Raw genomic sequence first — 22050 nt, forward strand, 5'->3', positions numbered from 1 at the left:
GTATTGTCTATGTTGAATCCAAAAAAGAATTAAATGAGCCATTATCACCTCAAGGTTTGAGTTACATTTAGCTTATTCAAGGTATTTTCAAGACATGATGATTACTCAAATAAAAAGACATTTAAAATACTCAAAAAGCTGTCTAATTGAGTACATTATGTAACTTTCTACCTCTGTGCAAGAGTGACAAAAACACAGACAGACAGTTACAGGGCACAGAGAGTTTACTTTGGGCTCTGGCACAGTAGATCTATGCTGTGTGTTTTTTTAATTCACCTCCTTTCAACTGGCTTACCCACGCGCTCTGCTGACACTGCTTATTTCCTTGATGAAAGGGGCGGGTAAACTCTCTGCCTTTCATCTGACATGTTCAGCACTTGTAATGCCCGCTCTAACAGGCAAATATCTATGATTATGATTAAACAACAGCTTGTGCTGCAAGAAGGGGTAAAGTAATTTAAGCCCCTTGCCATTGTTCACGATTTCCTAATTACTGTCACAGAGATGTTCATCAAGAAAAGTAAGATACTTCAGTGTTCTACAGTCTTAGCTCTGTTTCATGTCTCTTTCATGCCGCCCCCTCTCTATATCTTCCCCTTTTCCTTTTCTCTCTCTCAGTCAGCATACAAGAGGACAAAATTTTGCCATTCACTTAGGACCACACATCTCTTTCTCTCACTTGCTGTTCATGCTTATATTGCGCTTGTTCCCACCTGATGATGTGGAAGATGGCTGATATGAGGAGCTCATTGTAGATGGCCACAGCCATGTAACGTGGCTCATGGAAAGCCGAGGGTACGGTGCGGACAGCGTAGCAGAGGTACACGCCCCATAGCAGGAACAGGAACTCCGCTGGGAAACAAAAGAAACAAACGAGAAAAAGGTCATGAGGAGGGTTAGAGGACTCCACCTGATTTCAAGTCTTTATTGTCTTTAGTTTCTTCTTTATTTTCCTAATTAGGTTTAGTGTCTTTAAGTAAGTCTTGTATACCCCTGGAACTGGGGCAAACCTATGCAATCCAGAAAATACGACTTTTTAGTATAAATGTCTCTTTTAAAAGAACCAAACTCAATATAAAGCTTTAAAGTAATAGTTGAACATTTTGGGAAATACACTAATTTGCTTTCTTTCCGAGAATGAGATGAGAAGATCGATACCACTCTCATGTCTCTGAGTTAAGTAGAAAGCTGGAGCTAGGAGGTGATTAGCTTAGCCTGGCATAAAGACAGGAAACAGGGGGAAACAGCTAGCCTGGCTCTCTCCAAAGAAAAAGAATATGCCCACCAGTGCCTCTAAAGCTCAAAAGTTGTATCTCCTTTCTTTTATTTATACACAGAAATGTAAAAATGAAAAGTTGCAGATGGTTAATCCATCTGCCCAGCTAGCCAAAAATGGTTGGTGAGCACAGGTTTTAGTATACTGTAGGTCTCTGTACAGGCACAATGGTACCACACCAAGACTCTGTAACACCCCCTAAATTATTTCTACCTTTGGACAGAGCCAGGTTAGCTGATTCCCCCTGTTTCCAGTCTTTATGCTAAGCTAGGTTAATCACCTCCCCGGGTCCAGCTCTGTACTTGACGCACAGACTTGAGAGTGGTATCGATCTACTAATCTCACCCTCAGAAAGAATTTCCCCAAAATGTATTTCTCAAAATGTCAAACAATTCCTTTGAGCATTGATTCAGTCTTTGTTTTATTTGCATGTTAAATGAAAGCAGCACTGTTGCTCTGACTCAGTGTGTGATAGTACACAGCAACATTATTCACCACACTGTATGAAATAGCAGGCACAAAGAAGTGGATCCTCGACCCTGCTTTGACAGTTGATGCTGACAGTGTTGATGGCAATAATGTAGCTTCAAATTTAGCAGTTCCTAATTTAGCAAGAATTCCCCACGTTTGCAGTGTTTCCCCCAAGTGAGGCAGCTGCTTTCTCGACAGTGTGTTGACATATTCCTGCTATCTCACCAAGGTCACACAGCCCGACTACAATTCACAGGGAAGATGTATTTCAAAAGCTAGCGGTGTTCGCGGTTATCTACAGAATATATGTATATAATTGATGTATCTATATGTGTGCACAGGTAGCTCAGTATCACCTAAATTGCCAGTGTAATGAAATTTTAAAGAACATCAATTGCAAAAATCAATATTAATTATTTGGAATGTGATGAAGAGGATTCCTTTAGGGTTGCTGCATTTTGGAGGTATGAAATGATGTCTTGAAGCAATCTAACAGATTTTGTATTTGCTTTTTCCAAATGAGCATCACCAAGAGGTTTTCCTCTGATACAAGCTTTTACATGAGCTTGTTGTTTTGTTTGCAGACAGCAAAGCGCACCAAGAACTGTGCCAAGGATGGCATATGAGTCCATAAAGTCTTTACAGTGATTACAGTCCATTAATATTCATGAATCAACCTAGTCTATAAATCATCACTAATTATATGGTATTTAGCTGTTGAATCAGGATGCATTGAGAGCTGCATGCAAGAGGGAAAGCATAACAATTCCAACTAATGCAAATTAACTGCGGATTCAAATTAATTGCTTATTGTTGACATTATCAATACTGTTTTGCATCAGCTCCATTTTGTTCTGCATTTAAAGACAAAATAGGGTGACTTGTTCATTTTTAGACAAACATGTTCCCTTGTCAGTATTGTGACTAAACAAGTGAAAACACAGAAAAGCAATTAGATTCATTTTCACAAGCATGACATGCACCGCGGCTTGCATTGTTAAAATCCTCCAAAGCAGTTTCTCAGGTTGCTTCCTGTCCTTCAGTGTAGCCTCAGCACACCGGTGTGTTCTCAATGGCTGTCAGAGTGAACAGCGGGAATCCCTCATTTCCTATCTTGTTTTGAACGTGCACGCACACACACACACACACAAACACACAGATTCAAAAACACAAACGGAGGGACTGTTGTGCTCTATGTGTTTCATTCCATTTAAAGTGCTGTGTTTGTTCCTCTGAAGATGCTGCGTTCCTCTGTCCTGTCTCCACGGTGTCCTTAGCTGTCCTCCCTACACCAGCTCCCTCCTCTTCTTCTCTTTCTCAAAAGATTTTCCCCCTCCCCAGCTGATGGAAAACTCTCTGCATCGTTGCCCACATCCCAACAAGCTTCATACTTCACAGGCTTCACTCTTCTTTTTCCCTGCCACTTCTGTCTCTGTGTGTGTATGTGTGTCTGCCTGTCTATCAGTTTTCAGAGGCAGACCAAGCTTCTCTCAGGGATCCATCCCTTTCCTCTTTCCAAACAGGATTAGTCTCCCCTGCTGTCAGACTGGCTTCAGTGAGCTGCCCATCACTGCCTCCTGCTTCAAGAATCGGTCATTAGGAAGCTACTGTAAAGCGCACACAAGGCCATCTGAGTACTCACAGGATACTTGAGGGACAGTACCTGCAACGTCTCACCAGTACAATCACTCTTCATGCTTGTTAGCTTGACAGTGTTATAAATTCTGGTCATTTTAGGGACTGTACGAAAATGATTAGTCTTGGAGATGTGGTCAGAAAAGGGGGGAGGGTTATGTATTTTCTCTTTTTGCAGAAGGTCTGATTGTTTTATCAGAGCAGAGGGTCTAATTTTGGTGGTAGCTATTAGTTCAAAAATAGAGAGCAGCTGAAATGCTCAGTAAACACAACACACCAATTTTGGCAATCGCTGATTCCACTCCTAATGTGCAATTTGGGCCATGTAAAAATTGTTGTTCCATTAATGTTTCAGTTTGAAATCTGGGTTGAGAGTTGAGATATAATACTTTTGTACAGTCCCTAAGGAGCTGCTACTACAGGTCAAAACTGGTAACTTTATGGAAGACACTAAAAAACACTAAAATTCTTAGTCTGGTTCACTGGTTCATTTTATGATGTGGCTTGGTTAGGTAGGTATATAATTTGATCTATGGATGAATCAAAAGAAAGGGAAACTGAAAGTGGTATGAGCATACTATAAAGGGATTGCATGAAATATGTATACAGTATGAGCAGAACAGAGTCAGTCAAGGTGAAGTTGCAGTAGCAACAATATAACAGATACGCATTTAAAACGAATTCAGTAAAGCAATTAATTTATCTTCAGTTTAGATAACAAAGCCTATAGATTGTGGTGAATAGTCTGCAGTTGTTGATTTGCTTTCATATGTTTTATAATGTTCCATAATACATTATACCATTTTATTCTGTGATAGATTATTGTCTAGTTAAAACTAGATAGGCTTATCCTCTGGAAAGTCCTTGGAGACATGCTTGTGGCGAAGGGCTGTAAAAAATAAATGAGGTACTTGGTGGCTCCTCCTGCCCTCTGGAGGTGTTCTGCTTTAATGCTGGTGGCAGCACAAGACACTGTAAGAGAGAGGTACTCCATCATGTTTATAAGAGCGTCCCACTGTTAACGTAATACACAGCATAATTCATTAAACTGTCAGGGAAAGGAAAATCAAACAATAGACGCTAGCATCAAAATTCACAACTGCAACCATTTAAGAGCTGAGGTTTTTCAAAATGCTGCTTCGAGGTCAGGGCACCAAATAAACGGTCCTATTACAGCACAATAATGTCTTCTGGCAAGCAGGCGGCATGTTTTGGAGCACTTTATGCCTTGCTTAAAGAGGTAACTCTATTTATCGGCAACAAGAAACCCGTCAAAGCAGAGAAGTTTATCACATTTCTACAAGATCGAGATTCCCTAGCCCACCTGTTTATGTCTGTCACTTGAATAACAATGGCTGCATTGTGCAGAAGACTCGCTGTACATCTCAAGATGCAGTTTAACGACTTCAAACAGTCCCCTCTATTTTGCCATCCATTTGCTGTCGGTACCATCAGCTTCTGTAAAGCATAGGAGACGACTGCACTGTCCACAACAGGTGAGTCGGATGTGGTGCACCTACACTATTGAAAACTCAATTCCGTGAGGTCGGAGAGTGTCTTTTTGCCTTACTGTGTCCATCAGTTTCTGAACCGTAGCAGGCTGTTTACCTTTTGACCACAGAGTCACTGGAGCCTCAATACTTTAAACCACTCACAGTTGAGGCAGCATGCTGCCATCATTCCTTACAAACATGTTTTTAGAGTCCCAGTAAAAAGGTTGCAAAATCCATTTTCTCAAAAGTATCCGTCAACAGTACTTTTCTATATTTCATGTGTAATATGTATATTTTACACAATATGTAATTTCATGTAGTCTACTTTAAGAAAACAGTTCAAATTATATTTAAAAAACTCCAGGGGATATGTGGCACATCAAAACAAGTTAATGGTGAAATTGCTGAAACTCATGTCAAAGCGGGCATTAATGTTTACAACTTCGATGAGAAGATGAAGCGGAACTATTCTTCTGCTCATGAAAAGAGACAAAAAACACCATGAGAGTGAATTGCAGGAACAGCAAGCAGGTACTGGTGTTCTCTCCTCTCCAACGTTTATGTGCTAGCTTGCAGTGCATCTCTCTCTAGTCTGTCTTGCTAACGTTAGCTGGGCAGTGCATCTCTTGGTCTGTCTGTGTCGTACTTGCCAGCCACTTCCAGGGCTGTGTTCTGTGATTTTGTGCCTGACAAAAGTGAGAGTGAAATAGAACTATTTAATACGTTTGATAAATGCCAAAGGGCAACAGAAAAGATAACCGTGTCGCGCTCGAGCATACGTTCATAGGTGCGTGCACGAAATGAAACTCGTGCTTTCCGGCAGCAACCTCTGTTTGGACCAGTCCAGACGATATATGGGCGTGATGACACTCCTTATAGGCGCATTTTTAAAACAAGCCAATGATTATCTAGTCTCTCAGTCAAGGTTTAGTTACAACTCGGACTTGGACTTGGACTAATGCAAGATGGAAAGAAATGGATTGACATTGACTATTGATTAAATATTGAAATTAAATTATTTATGAGCTGCATACTGGGCAATATGGATGCACATCTCTCAGTAAATAACAACCATCAAGTATTCAGCCAAGCCATAGTATAAATAATATTTTACATTTGAAAATGTATAAAAGGAAATCTGGGGGAGCCACACAGCTGTGTAGGTTTTATTTGACTATTTTGAGACATAAAGCTGCAGCCATAGCCTATAGGCTTATGTTTACATTGTATAGCCAAAGCTAATTGTATAATATGGTGAAGACTGGACTAATTACCAGGCAGCAGAGCCAAAGCTCAGTGTTATATTTTATTATTTCTACAATTTCTTATCTATGTTAATGTTAATACTTATATTGAGATACTATAGAAAATATTCTATTCAATACATATTATTTGTTCTTCTTATTCTTAGACCGACAGATTCAGCAAACTGTTTTAAAGGAGGGAGGATTGTAGCGGGAGCACTGGCGTGTCAGGTGACTGTGTGGCAATGGCAAATGGTTTACATGGCTCTCGGGTCAGGTAGGAGGGCCCCTTAGCAGAATTGTGCTTAGGGCCCCAGGGAGGTTAGGACCGGCTCTGCATCAGGGTACGCTTAACTTCGCACATCTTCATCAATGTAGGGCCTATATATTTTTACACTTTTCTCGGTCTTAAAAATTTAAACAATGACTAAAACATATTGTCTTCATAGCTGTAGAGAACATTGAGGTGATGTGAGAACTTGCAAACATCAAAACTTTCACGGGGTTTCCCTTTTTTCTGTCGATGTATTTCCATAAAAAGCTACCTAGCAGATCGGCGACCTCAGTCACTTGTGAGTCAGTCAGACAGCATAGATGGCAGAGTGATAGGTGGATGGCAAGGTAGGGAGAAAAATAGGTCAGAAACTGACAGGTTTAATAACAGCATGTAAACTGCTCTGGTATTCTGCTTCAACAATGTTTTGATATTTTCAATATTTGATACAGATACACAGGAGAGTGCACTTACAGAAAAGTTTTATTGTCATCAGCTGTAGTTTTGTGCACTGCCAACAGAATCTAGAATGTATCTGATTAGCATTTTAGTGTTCAGAGCAGCAGGTTGTCTTCCCTTGTTATATTTTATTTACAGTTTGTCAAATGATATCAATCAGATTTTGTAGTCTATGCGTACACACATGCATGGCAACCCTGAACCCTGAAAAAAATAGGAATCCACTCATAAAAACATTGCTCCATGGCGCTAGTAGTTAAAAACTTCACAGGGTACCTTTAAGTTACTCTTTTAAGAGAAACTCACTAACAGAATACAAGATAGCAGCATTTGAAGCAGTTTTTAGGAATGCGCAGTTACACAATATTCAATGGAGAAGCAAAAGTTTAGGAAAAACTGCGCTGGAGCACTGGAAAATGAATAGATTTCTAGCATTTACAACCAAAATGTTCAAAGAGTTACTAGTGGTACCAGGCAGTTTTTCCACCTGACCCTGCCCGCAGCTTTTTCCAAAGTTTCTAAACTAAACTTAATCTTTAGCCTTAACCAAGCAGCCTAGACCCAAGCTACAAGCCCAAAAGCTCCTTACAGTTAAGCTGTAAGTGGAACCAAAATTTCCTCACTCATTTTTTGTCCTGTAAAGACTCACTACACATTGGGTACATGTAGAAATACAGAAAACACACACACACACACACTTACCGACAGCCATCATGTAGTCCCATCGGTCCAGCAGACACATGCTGAACTGCATCCCCTCTGGGGTGAGGCCTGCGGCGATCAGGGCCCGACTCAGCTCGGGGTTCTGGCACACAGCGGAGGTCCAGGCTACCAGGAACCACAGCACCACCAGCAGAATCACCGCCAGCAGCCGCAGGACCCGCAAGCCAGTCATATAAGGCGTCCTCTGGGCCGTGCGGGACAGGAACACCTTTAACACCCTGGGAGAGCGAGAGAGAGGAGGAAGAGACTGCTGGGTGACATGACATGATGAGCTGTGTAGGTGAATAAGAGATTATCTCCCTGCGATTGACAACTCACATCCCCGGCTGTTGCTCTTATTAACATGCCCACTTGAATTAAAAGGAGCAGGGAGAAAAAGGCACTGTTATTTCACTTCATACATTTTCGGTTTAATTCATGTTGTAATATCTCTTGAGCTGAAGGGAGTAATAAACGAAGGGCAGAAATATGCCTGAGACGAGAATGAGGGTACATTTTTTACAATCTAAAGGGAAATTTAACAACTTTTAAGTTTTTAATTTTACAGCTTGGAGGTGGTTGAACAAATGTGATTGGAAGTAACTTATTAGACTGAATGCATGAGAGGCAGTTTATTTATAAGTTGCACAGTAGTCACTATCTTCACTGCATGCACACAAGACATTACCACCTCTATAAAGGGAATTAAAAATGCAACACATCAGCCACAATAGATTTAAAGTGATCTAATGCTGGGTAAAGAGAGCTATATGGGGACAAAGATAGCATGTAGTTATATAAATATCACCATCCAGACATACAGTCAATTCTCTGTTTACTATCGTCTCTGCACTGTGCTCATTTGCTCTCTCCCGAACTGACTGTGACAAATCTATCTTATCTCTGACATATTCAGTGGGACCAGGCTGTAAGAGCTTGCCCTCGGGGCACACTTCACACCCAGCGAGCTCGCAAAAAAATCTAATGGGTAATTTTGCCAAGGGAACACTCAGGCAGGCCTTTGACCCCCTTCTCCCATCTCGGCAACACTTGCTCGGAGCTGAAGAGCAGGAAGTGAGTGTGTGTTTGAATAGATACTTCAGCAGGCAGACGCAGATAGCCCGGACCTGATGTGAAATTTAAATGTGCTTATTGGCAAGACCGCATGCATGTGTGTGTGCGCACAAGTGTGCAGGCTGAGAGGGAGCTGAATTATTGAAACTGAGAAAGGCTAACTCATAGGGCAAGTTAATATCAGGAGAGGAGAATAGAGGCGAGGGGGCAAGGAGAGGAGATAGGAAGAGAGGAGAGGAGACAAGGAGAGGAGAGGAGATAGGAAGAGAGAAAAGAAGACAAGGAGAGAAGAAAGGAGAGGAGAGGCTCGCCTATTTTTTTGTTTTATCTTCACTTTAGTATTCTATATTAGAGATAGGAATAATTCATAGGAAGGAGATAAAACATGCAGGAAATGTCATATCTCACTAATAATATGATTACCACTGTCTTGATTCCAGTGCTTTTAGCGTTTGCTTTATTTTACAGTACCTGTACAGCTTGAGGATGACGGTGCCGTACATGATGGCGAAACCCAGGAGGCGAACCCACCTCAGGAGGATACAGCGAAACACACTGGGGTGGAAGTACAGGATCATCACCTGCAGAGTGGTGCAGCAATGTTAGTGTTCACACTGATACCCAAACATTGATTGTTTTTTTTGTTTTTTTGCAACCAGCAAATCGCACACTTCCACTCCTTTCATACTCCTCTCATATTCACACAGAAGGAATCAGAAATGAAAATGAGGTGAGTCTCCAGCATGTGAGAACCAGAGCTGGAGGCTGATTTGGCCTCGCAGATATCTTACGCCTCCAGAGCTCCCGCTGACATCTCTTAACTGTATGTTGCTCATGTCAGCTGCCAGATATGAGGATTTGAAGAGCTAGTTCCTGGCTCACTGTTGATATTTAATAATAGAATTTTTCATGTGCGAAAGACTGCATCTGTATGTTTATTTGCATGTTGATTTGTATTTACATTTGTCATTGCATGAACATGTGCACATGTTTCTGTCAAGCTGCAACCTTCGGGGCTGAAAAATGAAGCCAACCTGGAAGTGCCAAAAACTGCAGTTCATCGAATGGCCACTTGAGGCTGGCTCCAAAAGCGAGTCAATCCCCATAGAGCCCCATATTAAAATGCCCAACTTTACAGCAGAAATATGGGGGGGCTGATTCAAGTTATGCTTAATTAAGGACGTGGCCACTTTGAGTGACAGGTGGGTGCCCTCTCAGGCTACTAGCCACTAAGGTGGTTCAGCAACCAGGCTTCATTTGGCCTGCCTCAGCTCCACCTCTTCACCCATTTTTGGATTAGCCAGACAGGCACTGCCAAGATGGCGACGGCCACTTTGAACTTCACAAAGGCTCTTCATAAACTTATGGGTGACGTCACGGACAGTACGTCCATGTTTTATACAGTCTGTGGTTTCTGTGTGTGCACATGTACAGTCCAGATAATTTTTTGTCACTGTGTGATTTGCAATAAAACTGAGAATTCACCATTCACAATTCATTTTCTGATTGGTGTGAGGTTTATTCGCACCTATTACTGTTAAAGATGAGGCTGAAGAGACAAGTCTCACATGCCAAGCTGTAAACATCCGAGCCTCCATTTGCATTTCTTTTACAGCTGCGTTTCATTTCGGTAATGTGTATCTCAGCGGGACGCCAAATGTCAAATCTCCAGTGACCCGAGTGAAGTTGAGTTCCACATTCTGCTGGAGATCCAGTGAAGTGACTCTATGCTCATTTCCACTGAAGCAAAAAAAAACCTGCTTCACTCACCTGGTGGGTACACACCCTCTGTGATGCTAAAGCACGACTCCTTCCTGAGGCAAGTGCTCTGCATTAATTCACACAAAGCACACACAGGAACTCAAGTTTTAGCCTTGATGATTACAGACTGCTAATGAATGCTGAATATAATAAGACAGATCTGTAATCCTTTCACATATTATTCCCTTTAAGATGAGCATATTTATACCATCTCTGAGAGGTGCTTCAACTGAGTACTCTAAACCAGCAAGTGGCAAACAGCATGTAGGCGTGTAACTATAGGCCTTATGCCAAAGACATAGTATGGAGGAAACCTTTAAATACACTTTTTGTAAAATAACAAAAAATACTTGCACCCTCCCACGAGCAGAGTCCAGTTTACATCAGATCAGATTCTCCCCTCTGGTAGGCACTAAAGAGCACTGTATGCCAAAACAACCAGACACAAGAACAGTTTCTTTCCACAGGCCATCACTCTGATGAACAGTTAGATCAGTCATAGTGTCAATAACCTTGTAACACTAAAACATCCACTTACATATATAAATGATATATTTACAGTTTAAATACACACTGTGCTTTAACATGTACATATCATCTGAATGAGGTCAGGGGGAATGTGTAACTGGATAGGATGAGAGTTGATACAGGCTGGCTGTCACAGTCAGATGACCGGTGGAAGTGCAGAAAGAGACACTGAGGTTGAGGTTGTGGGTATAGGAGGGTGCAGGTTTAATGAAATAGCTATCTGATTGACTGTTGAGCAGCGAGGTTTCGTTCTTCACGCACGCTAGTCAGGGAATTCACTCAATGAGTAGGAGAGACAAAGTAGCGTGGCTTGGTTTCATTTGACCAACCTGTGTGTCTGTGTGGACTGCAGTTTATAGGACCAGCAGTGCTCAGTCGTAGCCAACTGAGTGCAGAACGTGGGTCTCCTCTGCACTTGGGGCTGGGCGTGGCTGAGACAGAGCTGACAGCAGAGACAGAGCCGCCCCCGGAATCAGTTATGATTCTGTCACATCCACATGAGTGGTCATCCTCATCCCTCATTTCCAGGAGAGGGATGAGGCAGGCCACTGGTCGGAGATAATTGTGGTCTGCGACCAGCAGACCAATGGCAACAGTGCCAATGGCATCTGGCATCACGTTGGTCTTGTGGCCTACCGGCCAGAGGGCCCTAGGTGCCTGAACGACCTGCCCGACATCCATGGCCTATACTTCTCCTTGCCACTTGTGACGGTGCTGCATGCTCAGCAGGATAGTTGCAGAGGAAGTTGGCCCAAAAGTGGTCAGCCAAGATTTAACTGTGTTGCCAGCAATGTCTTCCAATGAGGTGGCCAATAAAGCTGATTCTGATTCAGAGAACAAATCATCAGTAGGCTCATACACAAGGAAACCAACAAATCATCAAAATACATGGAGTAGCAAGTATACTATGTTAGATCTCATTTTCATATAATTCTAAACAGAAGATGAGGTACCAAACAAAAACTGAAAAAGTGACATGACTGACATGAAAAATATTTGGAGAGGACCTGATGAGAGTCCACATGTCTCAGAATCCATTATTCAGCTCCTGTGAGCTGCTTGTTCTATTGATAGCAAATCCAAGTAATCTTTAAGCCAGTGTTCCAGGTTGAAACAATTAGGTTTTTTTCAAGTATTGCAGTCTTTAATGAGAGACACGCTAGACCAATTTACTGTTGCATCATACGTGATGTTTTTCCATTTACCTTGCTGCCCAAGAGACAATAGGCCATAATGGGATATTTACACAAAATATATTCACCAACACGTTTTTTACCCTGTTATTTGAAAAGATAATCCATCTATGAAGTCTAAATGTGCTAGCACTATGATAGTCTAACAACCTGTCCAGGGTGTACCCCGCTTCAACACTGAATTGGATATGTGGGTATCGTTAATGGATGGATGGATTACAGATGCAGTATAAATGCATCCCTGAGGAGTACAGCCAGTGATTTATTCCAGCGCTTATGAAGCCTTGGCAATCGAGAGACAGCAGCATCCAGCATCTATCCAAAGTAATTAAGCTTAAGTAACAACAGCACCTGTAACCTCTTTTCCTCAGAAACGAAGTAGAACATCTGTGGCAAACATAACTAAGCAACCAGCCAACCCTGAGGCTGCAACAGTCTGGCTGTAAGATGTGTAAAAAGAAAAGGGAAACAGAAATGCAGAGTAAAGAGTATGGTACAAAGACAGACTGAGGAAATGACAAAAATCTGACAACATCTTATAACGCTATTCAGGTAACAAGTAAAATAGAGTCTCAAGAGGACACATAGTGAAGGTGTTTTGAAGTAATGTCACAGGAACCTGAGCAGTGAATTAATCTACAGCTTGTTGCCATGTTTGTTGGCAAGATCAGTTTCACCCATTCTGAGAAAACGGGGCTCAGTGTGCAATTAAACTGTCATAACATCCTTATTTTCAGCATTCAGTCTGTCCACTCTCAGTTCAGCTCTCGTATGCAGACATTTCGCTCACCTCCTGATTAAGAATGTGACACACACAGTCAAACCACGGAGCGCAGCAGCAAAAGTCCATCCACAATCCTCATCAAAACCTCGCAGTGCCAAAGTTGTCATTGGTATGCTGGTCCCAAGAGAGCTGGAAGGCAAGTCCATTTCATACCCATGAACAGGAATTAGAGCTGTTTCTTTTTAATGCTCCACTGCCGACTGTGAGTCGCTGTTGCAGCTCAGGATCTGATAAATTAGTTGGTATATGGAAGACAGTAAGGTATGTATTAAAGTTTCATTTTATGTATCAATTTTGAAAAGAAATTGCTACCAAAATGAATCGCTCCATATTTCAGACAAAGACAGATTTTCAAAATAACAGTGATTTTGATGAGCCTCAAGTCATCCTCAGCCTTAAAATGACTCATGACTTCAATGCCAATAAATTACTGATTTTTTAAAGGAATAGATAAAGATTTTGGGAAATATGGTTATGTGCTTTCTTTCATTGAGTTAGATGAGAGGATTGATATCACTTTCATGTCTGTACTTTAAGTATGGCACTAGAACCAGGAAGTGATTAGCTTCGCATAAAGATTTGAACCAGAAGGACTTAAGAACCTTTTGTTTGTGAGGTTGCCATGTTTAGTGCCATCATGCCAACAATACCAACTGTATCTGACCAAAGATACTGCAAAGAGGTGTTGGGCTGACATATAAGAGTAGTAATAGTTTTAGTGCGTCACTCCCTTAAGAAAACAAATTGGAGTTTTTATATGTATGAATGAAACAAACAAGATACAATGTGCTAGTCAACTTTAGAGGTATTGGGAGGCATACTTCTTTAAATTGGATGGAGCCAGGCTAACTGTTTCCCCCTATTTCCAGTCTTTATGCTAAGCTAGGCTATCCAGGTCGGGGCTCCAACTCCATACCTAAGAAATATCTGGCTCTTTAGCTGCTAAATGCTCATTTACTAGTCACTACCTTTGTCTGTCTCTGTGGGTTTGTCACTATGAGCCACCTCTTTCACATTACATGTAGTCATTTGATCCATTGTTAATATATAAATATTAATTAGAGTCACTTTAGGAATGATGTCTTTTTTTATATCAAACTTAGAAATCTAAATATTTTTGCCTCCTGAGCAAACATCCAGCCCTCCAGCTCTCTGGTCTGCATGACAGACCGAAAACAATAAATCACCTCCACAAATAAGAGGTAAAAGTAGGCCACGCTGTTTCTTACACCCACATACATAAATGCAAATCCACGCACACAATCACAGGAAAATGTGAAGCTTTAAAGCCACTTAAACACACTCATAATCCATCCTCCATCCTGCCTACACACACACACACACACACACACACACATACACACACACACAAACATACACAAAGATAGGCAGACACAAACAGTGGCACACCCTTTCTGCAGTGCTACCCATGTGGACTACAAAGTCACAGGAGACTGCACAATAAAAAGCCACATTTTTATATCACCCAGAAGAGAAGGTGGCCCTTCTGGTTTGCATCCAATCTCCCATGCCTCCTCCATCAATTAATCAGCAGATGTATTTTTAAAACAAGTTGTGCTAGAACTTGATGGACTGTTTAAAAATGCATTGAGCACCAGAGCAGAGCAGCTGCGGCAAGCTTAGCTGAGGAGGCTTGTGGTGGCAACAACAAAGAAACAGCAGCAGCAACAAACGTTGAGAATGCTGGAGAGGAGACAGACACAAAGGTGAGACGGAGAAGAAACATGCAGAAGGGTAACGGAAGGAAAACATGAGGGAAGGGGGGACAGGGAAAAGGTAGAGACAGTCAGGCAAGGTGCTAAGAAATGCAGAAAAAAGATGGAGAAACAGCAGAGCAAAGGGAGGGAGAGACCCTTGAGTGTATCCAAGTGTATATGAACATAAGAGAGTGGCAGGATATTTTTAGGGAGCTATTATTGGTACTTGAGTTATCCTTGGGGTGAATGGGAGAGAGGGTGGATGGATGGATGCAAAATCAAATCCATTTTGATCATCACAGCAAAAATATATGCAGTGTGGTCACAAACCTACACACCTGTGGCCCTTTATCTGCTGCAAAAAAACTACCAGGCCTTCTATGCCAATGCAAATATCTTTCTTATGGTAACACTCCAGTAACTTTAGAATAAGATCAAAACCTTTATCCCAAGAGTCAGCCGAGCGCTCTGAAGCTCTCTCTTCTCATCAGATTTGGGGTGTTTTTGTTCTTCTTAAAAATGGCTAACATCCAGCCATTAGACTTTGTGTTTGAGGAGAACAGTGGCTCACTGTTGGCAATCTGTGCAAGTATTTGAAGGGAGCGAATTCCCTGGTTACATCAGATCTCCCTGTTACATGGAGCTCAGGTTTCTTCCATCTGTTTCCCTGCTAAAGATGGGCTTCTGACGCGGCACTCCAGGTGCACTGTGGGCTGTGTGCACAAGTGTAAATACACACATATACAGTGCACGCTGGCACCCACCCACATGGACCTGCTCACACATACAGACAACAGAGAGGCTAGCAAAGACACACGTACAATAAGACACACTCGCACTGTACATGCACTCCAACTGTGATGTCCAACTCTCTGTTTTTGTCCAGACAATGATCAGAGGTACAATACTATAACAGCATCTAACTGCAACTGAAGAAGTAGAAAGCAGGGTTTACTGCCTTATTTACAAAGTAATGTATTCTATTATGAACCTAGGGGCAGCTAATCAAAATGTATCCCTTGACCCCTCCCTCATTTTAAAATGAAAAACCTTAAGGTTTTTATGAAGTTAAACCTCATTACCTGCAATAGCCATTCAGTGTATTCACATTCTGTAATTACCTCTTTATATAGTAGTTTTCATTGTTAAGTGGCAGAGTCCGCCATTTCCACACTGGACTCAAATTACACTCAGGAGGGATTGACAGGAAACAATGCATGTATGTAATTCAGCATTAACAGTTTTTATCTCTCCAACATGTCATATCAGAGCTGTATTAAGTTACTGTTAATGCAAACCCAACATGTCCTGCTGTGGCTGCCTCATATTTAAACCACTGAACTGGTGAAACATAGGTTGGCTTGTACTGTGAAGCCGCCACAGGAAACGTAATGTATTTGTCACGGTGGTTAGCGTTAGTCGTTTACACAACTACAAAATAAGACAGCAGACTTTTTTGTCATTTTTGACAGCAGATCTGAACCAACCACAGTGAGCTGTTATTTAAAGAGTTGCAAGCGACCAGCAAGGTAACCAGCTTCTTGGTAACCAACTCCAATGAAACCCATTCAATAAGATTGCAGTTGTCATGGCATCTGTTGTATTTCTAACAAAGTCGCTGCTCAATGAGTGTTTGCTTGGACCTGTAGTATTAAACCACACTCACTGTTACCCCCAGTAAGGACTGGTGTCGCTACATCAGGACTGAAATCTTAAGGATTATAACTTTAATGTGAACAAAGCAAAAACTAAAGGAGTAATAGACTGGCTGACTAAATTGTGGGTGCCTTTTAAGATCAGAACGCAGACTTACTGGGAAGTAGAGCAGTAAAGCCCCAAACAAGATGGCTTCCAGCAGAATGAGACCAGATGTGCGGATGCTCTGTTAATGAGGAGAGAGAAACAACAGAAAAAACCATCAATCAATCAATCAATCACTGACAGGGAGAAGGTGATTTATTTATGGTAGAGGTTGAAAAATTATGGTCTGTCTTAAGTTATCAGTTAAAGCTCAGCTTTGTGAATTGGCGCCTTGTCTTGCAACAAAATGCAACAACATGATGAACATGTCAAAATGATGCATCAAATGAATGCGGCTGTAATATAACGCGACACATATACAGAAGGAGGGCCATGGTTTACTCTTCAAATCCAGTTGCTGTAAATCTGACATCACAGTTTGTTTAAATGGAGTACTGTGAGGAGTTGAAGCTCCAGCTTGTTTGCCATTGCTGGCAAATGCAAATAATAAATCATTGCCTCTTTCAAAGCAAACAAACACAAAGAGGAGTTAAATATATATATATTTTTTTATGTTTTGCCTTCTCTTGAAACAAGAATATGAGTGACAACAGCACTTTACTGGGTTGAATTTAATTACCCACATTACCTCCTAGAAGATTTTTTATGTTTTTTATGCAAATTCAAAGTGCTCCAGGGACATTTCTTGTGAACTGAAGAAATGTAGGAGATGTTGAAGCTACAACACAAATGTCTAAAAATAGCACACCGGGAAAGATTCAACTCAACTTTGCCTGAGGACTGGTTGTAATTATCCTACAGCATGAGGAGGATCTCATATTTATTTCACTTTATTCTATTAGCAGAGTGGAGATTATGCAACAACTTGTAAATCTGTGTGGATTCAAAATGAGGGCTCAGGTACATTTTTGGTGGATGTTAATTATGTCAGTGTGCATTAAGAAAAAAGCAATATAGGATAAGATGGATTGTCTTTTTTGGCTTAAATGCATGTGGTATGAAATTATATACATTTGAAAACACAGATATCCAGCAAAGTAACATTTATTTATCAGACTTGCTCCTCTAAATTACTGAAATCCATCCTTTTAGTTAGAGGGCAAAACCTGTGTTGAAATAGAACCGCTTAATCTTGGCCAATTTAGTTTTTTTTAAAGTCTGGTATAATATGTTAGATTGTCTGTAACAGCTTTTGGCACTTATCAAGCCCTGTACGGGGTAGGTGAGCCACTTATCATTGTCATGAATCTCAACTTTCACCTATGACCCTTCACCTTCTTCCAGTTAAAGTGTTACTTTATTTACATAAAGTTTGGGGACTCATGAATGATAGATCATTTTTTTAAAAAGCCCAAAATCCAAGCAGCAGAGGATGAGATTTTCTGACTTTTCGTCCTTAGTCTGGGTCAAGCTTCAAAAACATTACATACTACAATTCCCATAATGCAACTTATTACTTACTCCCTCCAGAGCCACAGAGGACATTATGTAACTATTTTTACAGGTTCAGTAGCACTCCTCATGATTAGTAACCCTTAAGGTCCTGATGTGTAAAATTGCTGTAGTTCCCCTTTAAATCAACAGCATTAGCTTTGCATCCAACACTCATTCCACAGTGATCTCTGTGTCCCCCCCCCCTCACCTTGTTCCTCCTGAAGTGGTAGACCACCACCATGCTGGCCAGGTCCAGCACCATGCACAGACCCTGGAAGGAGGCCACAGCGAGCCGCAGAACACCATCCTCCTGTACCAGGCAGGGTGTGTCGTCCCGGCAGTAGGGGCAGCCCTCGCGGCATGGCAGGCACTTATTGGACACGTCAGAGGTCTCCTCTCTGTTAGAGACCTGCTCCTTACCTGAGGATGTGAGAGAACATCAGTTAACAATCAGATATCTAAATGTTGGCTATACTCACATGCTGCGTGCTCCTGCAGAGCTAAAGTATTTGTACTCTTCTAACAGATGAAAGAAACACAGAACACAGTTCTGGTTTACTGGAGTGTTTTCAAGGATTATCATCGTAATTAATTTGCGTTCAGCTGTCACACACTGACTTCTTATTAAATGCTCAGTTAATCAATTTGAAGTAGAAGAGTAGAAATCATCAGTCCAATAAATCACAAAGCCTTGGGGGTGATAATTACAAGAATACAGCCTTTAATTAGGCAGATGAGGGAATAATGAAGGAGAGGAGGATAAAATATTGTGACACCGCTCCCTTCATCACCACGGTCTGCATAATTGTTGTTATACCAGCAAGTGGCACACTTGGATGTGGTTTATCAAATCTGTCCATGGATGACTTTTTCTCAGTTGAGAGTGTTCACATTAGCATGACTGGAAGTGTTCTGTTAAGCGCCTTTGACACCTTAATTTAGTCAATTACATGTAAAGAAACGACAGACGATGCCAAAAATAGAATATCTTCATTCTGCGACGTGTCTGCTGTGGCAGGATTTGGAGTCAGTCTTTAGTTTGAATCCTCCATTTTCACCACACACACACCACACACACACACACAATGTGCAGCTCTTCTTGAAAATGATGCTTCATAAGCATGTAATTCCTCTGTAAGTCCCAGAGCTCATCCAATATGCAAACGCAGTGCTAAACTTGTACAGTGCTTCAGTAGAGCATGATTTCAAGAGAATGTGCTGAAAGTACTGGGATAACGGTTAAATGAGTTAAGTGGGAATTTGATGAATTTATCATGCAATCATGCAGTCACTTTCCACTTTCCAGTTAGTCTCCCTGTGTTTGACCGCGATAACAAAATGACTCGGGATCCCCCCTCTCACTGTCTTTTGCCGTTTTGCTGTAAATACCAGAGAAGCTGTTTATCTTCTCTGGTATTCATGCATTCACTGATATTCGCAATGTGAGTTTCATTGGTGCCAGGATGTTAGGGGTGTGACGCAAAGCTACTATCTGTATCTGTATCTATCTATGTCACAAAAATATCTGTATTTGTATTCAAACATATATGGGCGTGGTTTATACCGGAAGCTGTTAGAAATTGTCTAGTCTTCTTCATTTTCTGCAGTAAATTGTTAATTTAACACAATATTTTAACCATGTACCTGAATTAATGAAATAATCAAAAATGATATGTATTGGAACCCCAAAAAGAAGTAAAAAAAAAAGTCTAAACTGAGTAAAAGCTGTGTAACTGTTACAAGTCTGGATGGAAATGAATGGTGGAGATAGTACGGGGGAGGTTAGTGGAATAATACAAGTGAGAAATGCATTTGGCCATATTGCATAATTTAAAAGAAAAAGTAGATTATGCATGCAATGTTACGAGGTCCAGATGAAAATAAAGAGTTTACTGTAAAATTGCAATAAAGTTGCTAGTCTTTAAAACTGCTGTGGTTTTGTTCTGATGCATTTTGTGCTGTAGTTACACAATCTCCTCAATTGTACCTGCCCTGCTTGAAGCTGCTGCAGAGCTCGCTTTGCCTAAACACACTCATACAGTAGACATTTGCATTGAGAGGAGTTGTAAACTTGTGTTGCTTGTTGTGTCTTTGTTTATACTCTGTAGGTTTGTGCCCTTAATTTAGCTCAAGGATTTGTTGCCAAAAGTCACACAAGGAGGTAGAAACCAAACAAAAATGACTGAGAACAATTGGGAGGTTGGAAGATCAACATGAAAAGTTGTTTTTGTAACTTAAAATGCATGAATCGCAAAAGTAACGGGTAGAAAAAAAACGGGGAGAAAGCGATCTGGTCAGAGCTCTGGATTTTAATAAGGTGGAAAGTACTGGAAGGTGGTGGATAGTTTTGCACAGAACCTGGTGAGGAAGAAACACTTGTTTTAAGGTAAGACGACTCGCACTGTCACTGTGTGTTATGGCTGTTTAATGAATATTGCAAACATTTTTCAGACTCTATGATCAGTGCCTTGGTGATTAGTTTGACGTGCGTTTAGAGTTTCAGTGTGGCACTTGGTGACAGCTGACAGAGGAGCAGACAGATGGCTTTGGATGGAAAATGCATCCCGTTATTATGCTCCTAGTTTTTTAGAGAGAAAAAACTCAAACCGGTCTGAGGAGGAAATACTACTTATTAAATTCTGTATTGACACAGTTTGTGAGTAAAGTTTTGCTTGTTTACAAAACAGTCATCAAATATGAGTTTTTGCATCGAATGTTTGGTATATCTTGAGGAAAGATTTTCATGTTGACATTATTAATATAATATCCAGAATGATAGTAGTCGCTTCCTACTGTTTGCCTGCTGTAAACAGTAGGAATATCATACAGTTGATGCTAGTACTTTTTTTAAATGCTGCATAGAAATTGACCTATAAACAGTACTTTGACTGGTTTCTATCAAGTTGCTTCATTTATAAATACTAAAAATGTCCATAATTACTTAAACTATCATGACACTGGAATCATCTTTTCAACCCTCCGGCTGCACGTGCATCCTGGATTGTTTGTAAACGGGAAACTCATCTATAAAACACATTTGTGATTAAGAACTATTATTAATACAAGTCACTTATAAAGACCTCTAGTTCTGAACTAAGCCTTTAGCTGGCATAAATGGTCAACACATTGCAGTCCTGAACAGTTTTCCAAGAAGTGCAAATTGTGAACTTACTGCCAAATAATGAACAGATAACAAGTAGTTCCTGAAAAAAAAAAATATTGGACTAGATAGTAGATAAGTCAATAGAGAACAGACTAGATACTGTTAAGGAACCAATATCTAAATATTAGAAGATATCTGTAAATTCACACACTGACTCAACACAATTTTCAGCTGCTAAATGGAACAAATCCAACCATTACCTCCTTGTTATGTACATATTAGTTAGCTATGTTTGTGCTCTCTCAATTCAAGTGTTGCATTATACGGAGTTGTTATGTATCATCATTATTTCATGATTACCTTACCACGACTTAACCTTCCAGTGACAGTAAGTAGCACATTATCCTACCAAATACATTTGGGTTTATCTACATTGTCTTTTAAGCTCACAAACCTCTATGTGTAGATACAGATATATCTATCTGTCTAGCTACAGTATCTATCTGTCTATACATATATCTTGTTAATGGATAGTCACAGCTATAAAGACACAATATCTAAGATCACCAGCAAAAAGTAGATTGTGACATTCAAATCAAATGTCATGTTTCATGAGGTTCTACTGCACATTTCCAAATATTTCATTTGTTATTGCAGGCTGTGTTTTTCTCCCTCCATCCTTTCTCCCCTTTGATAACTGTCCTTTTGCCCTGTTGCTAGGGAACAATACAAAATGTGTTTCCAGTCTGTTCTGTTTTCGGGGATGTACAAGGAATAACAGACAGGTTCCAGGGAGGGAAATCAGGGTCGCCAGCTACTGTGACCCACTCTGAGCTGCAGTGATTTTTAATGACGAGGTCTGTACGGGGTTTGGAAGATGAGGCTCTTCACAGTCTGAGCCGTTTGACTACAGGCCTCATCACGCTGCATTACAATAAAGCTCCAGCTTTGCATATCATCCCCCTTGGGGTGCTGTATTGTTGGAGTCAGGGATGAAAACCACCGCAGTTGCCTGATTATCTCACTCATCAGGGCCAAGCTTTCTGCCCGAGGACACTGCAGCGTTTTCAGCCAAGGTGTCAGAATGCAAGCATTCAAATCCAAAGCACGAGCAGGGAGGTAAAGTTAAGGACATACTTG

General features: G+C 40.9%; 1 protein-coding gene across 1 annotated transcript in view; it reads right to left on the minus strand.

Annotated features, from left to right (window-relative positions):
- LOC122886477 (probable G-protein coupled receptor 158) overlaps positions 1-22050 on the minus strand; it is a 61573-nt gene that overhangs the window by 12204 nt on the left and 27319 nt on the right. The window contains exons 4-8 of the mRNA XM_044218723.1: positions 18016-18227; positions 16426-16494; positions 9100-9209; positions 7555-7793; positions 714-852 (exon numbers count right to left, since the gene is read on the minus strand). Of these exons, the coding sequence (XP_044074658.1) occupies positions 714-852; positions 7555-7793; positions 9100-9209; positions 16426-16494; positions 18016-18227 (769 nt within the window). The remainder of the gene's footprint in view (positions 1-713; positions 853-7554; positions 7794-9099; positions 9210-16425; positions 16495-18015; positions 18228-22050) is intronic.

Source organism: Siniperca chuatsi, linkage group LG13, assembly GCF_020085105.1.
Source record: "Siniperca chuatsi isolate FFG_IHB_CAS linkage group LG13, ASM2008510v1, whole genome shotgun sequence".
Classification (NCBI taxonomy): Eukaryota; Metazoa; Chordata; class Actinopteri; order Centrarchiformes; family Sinipercidae; genus Siniperca; species Siniperca chuatsi.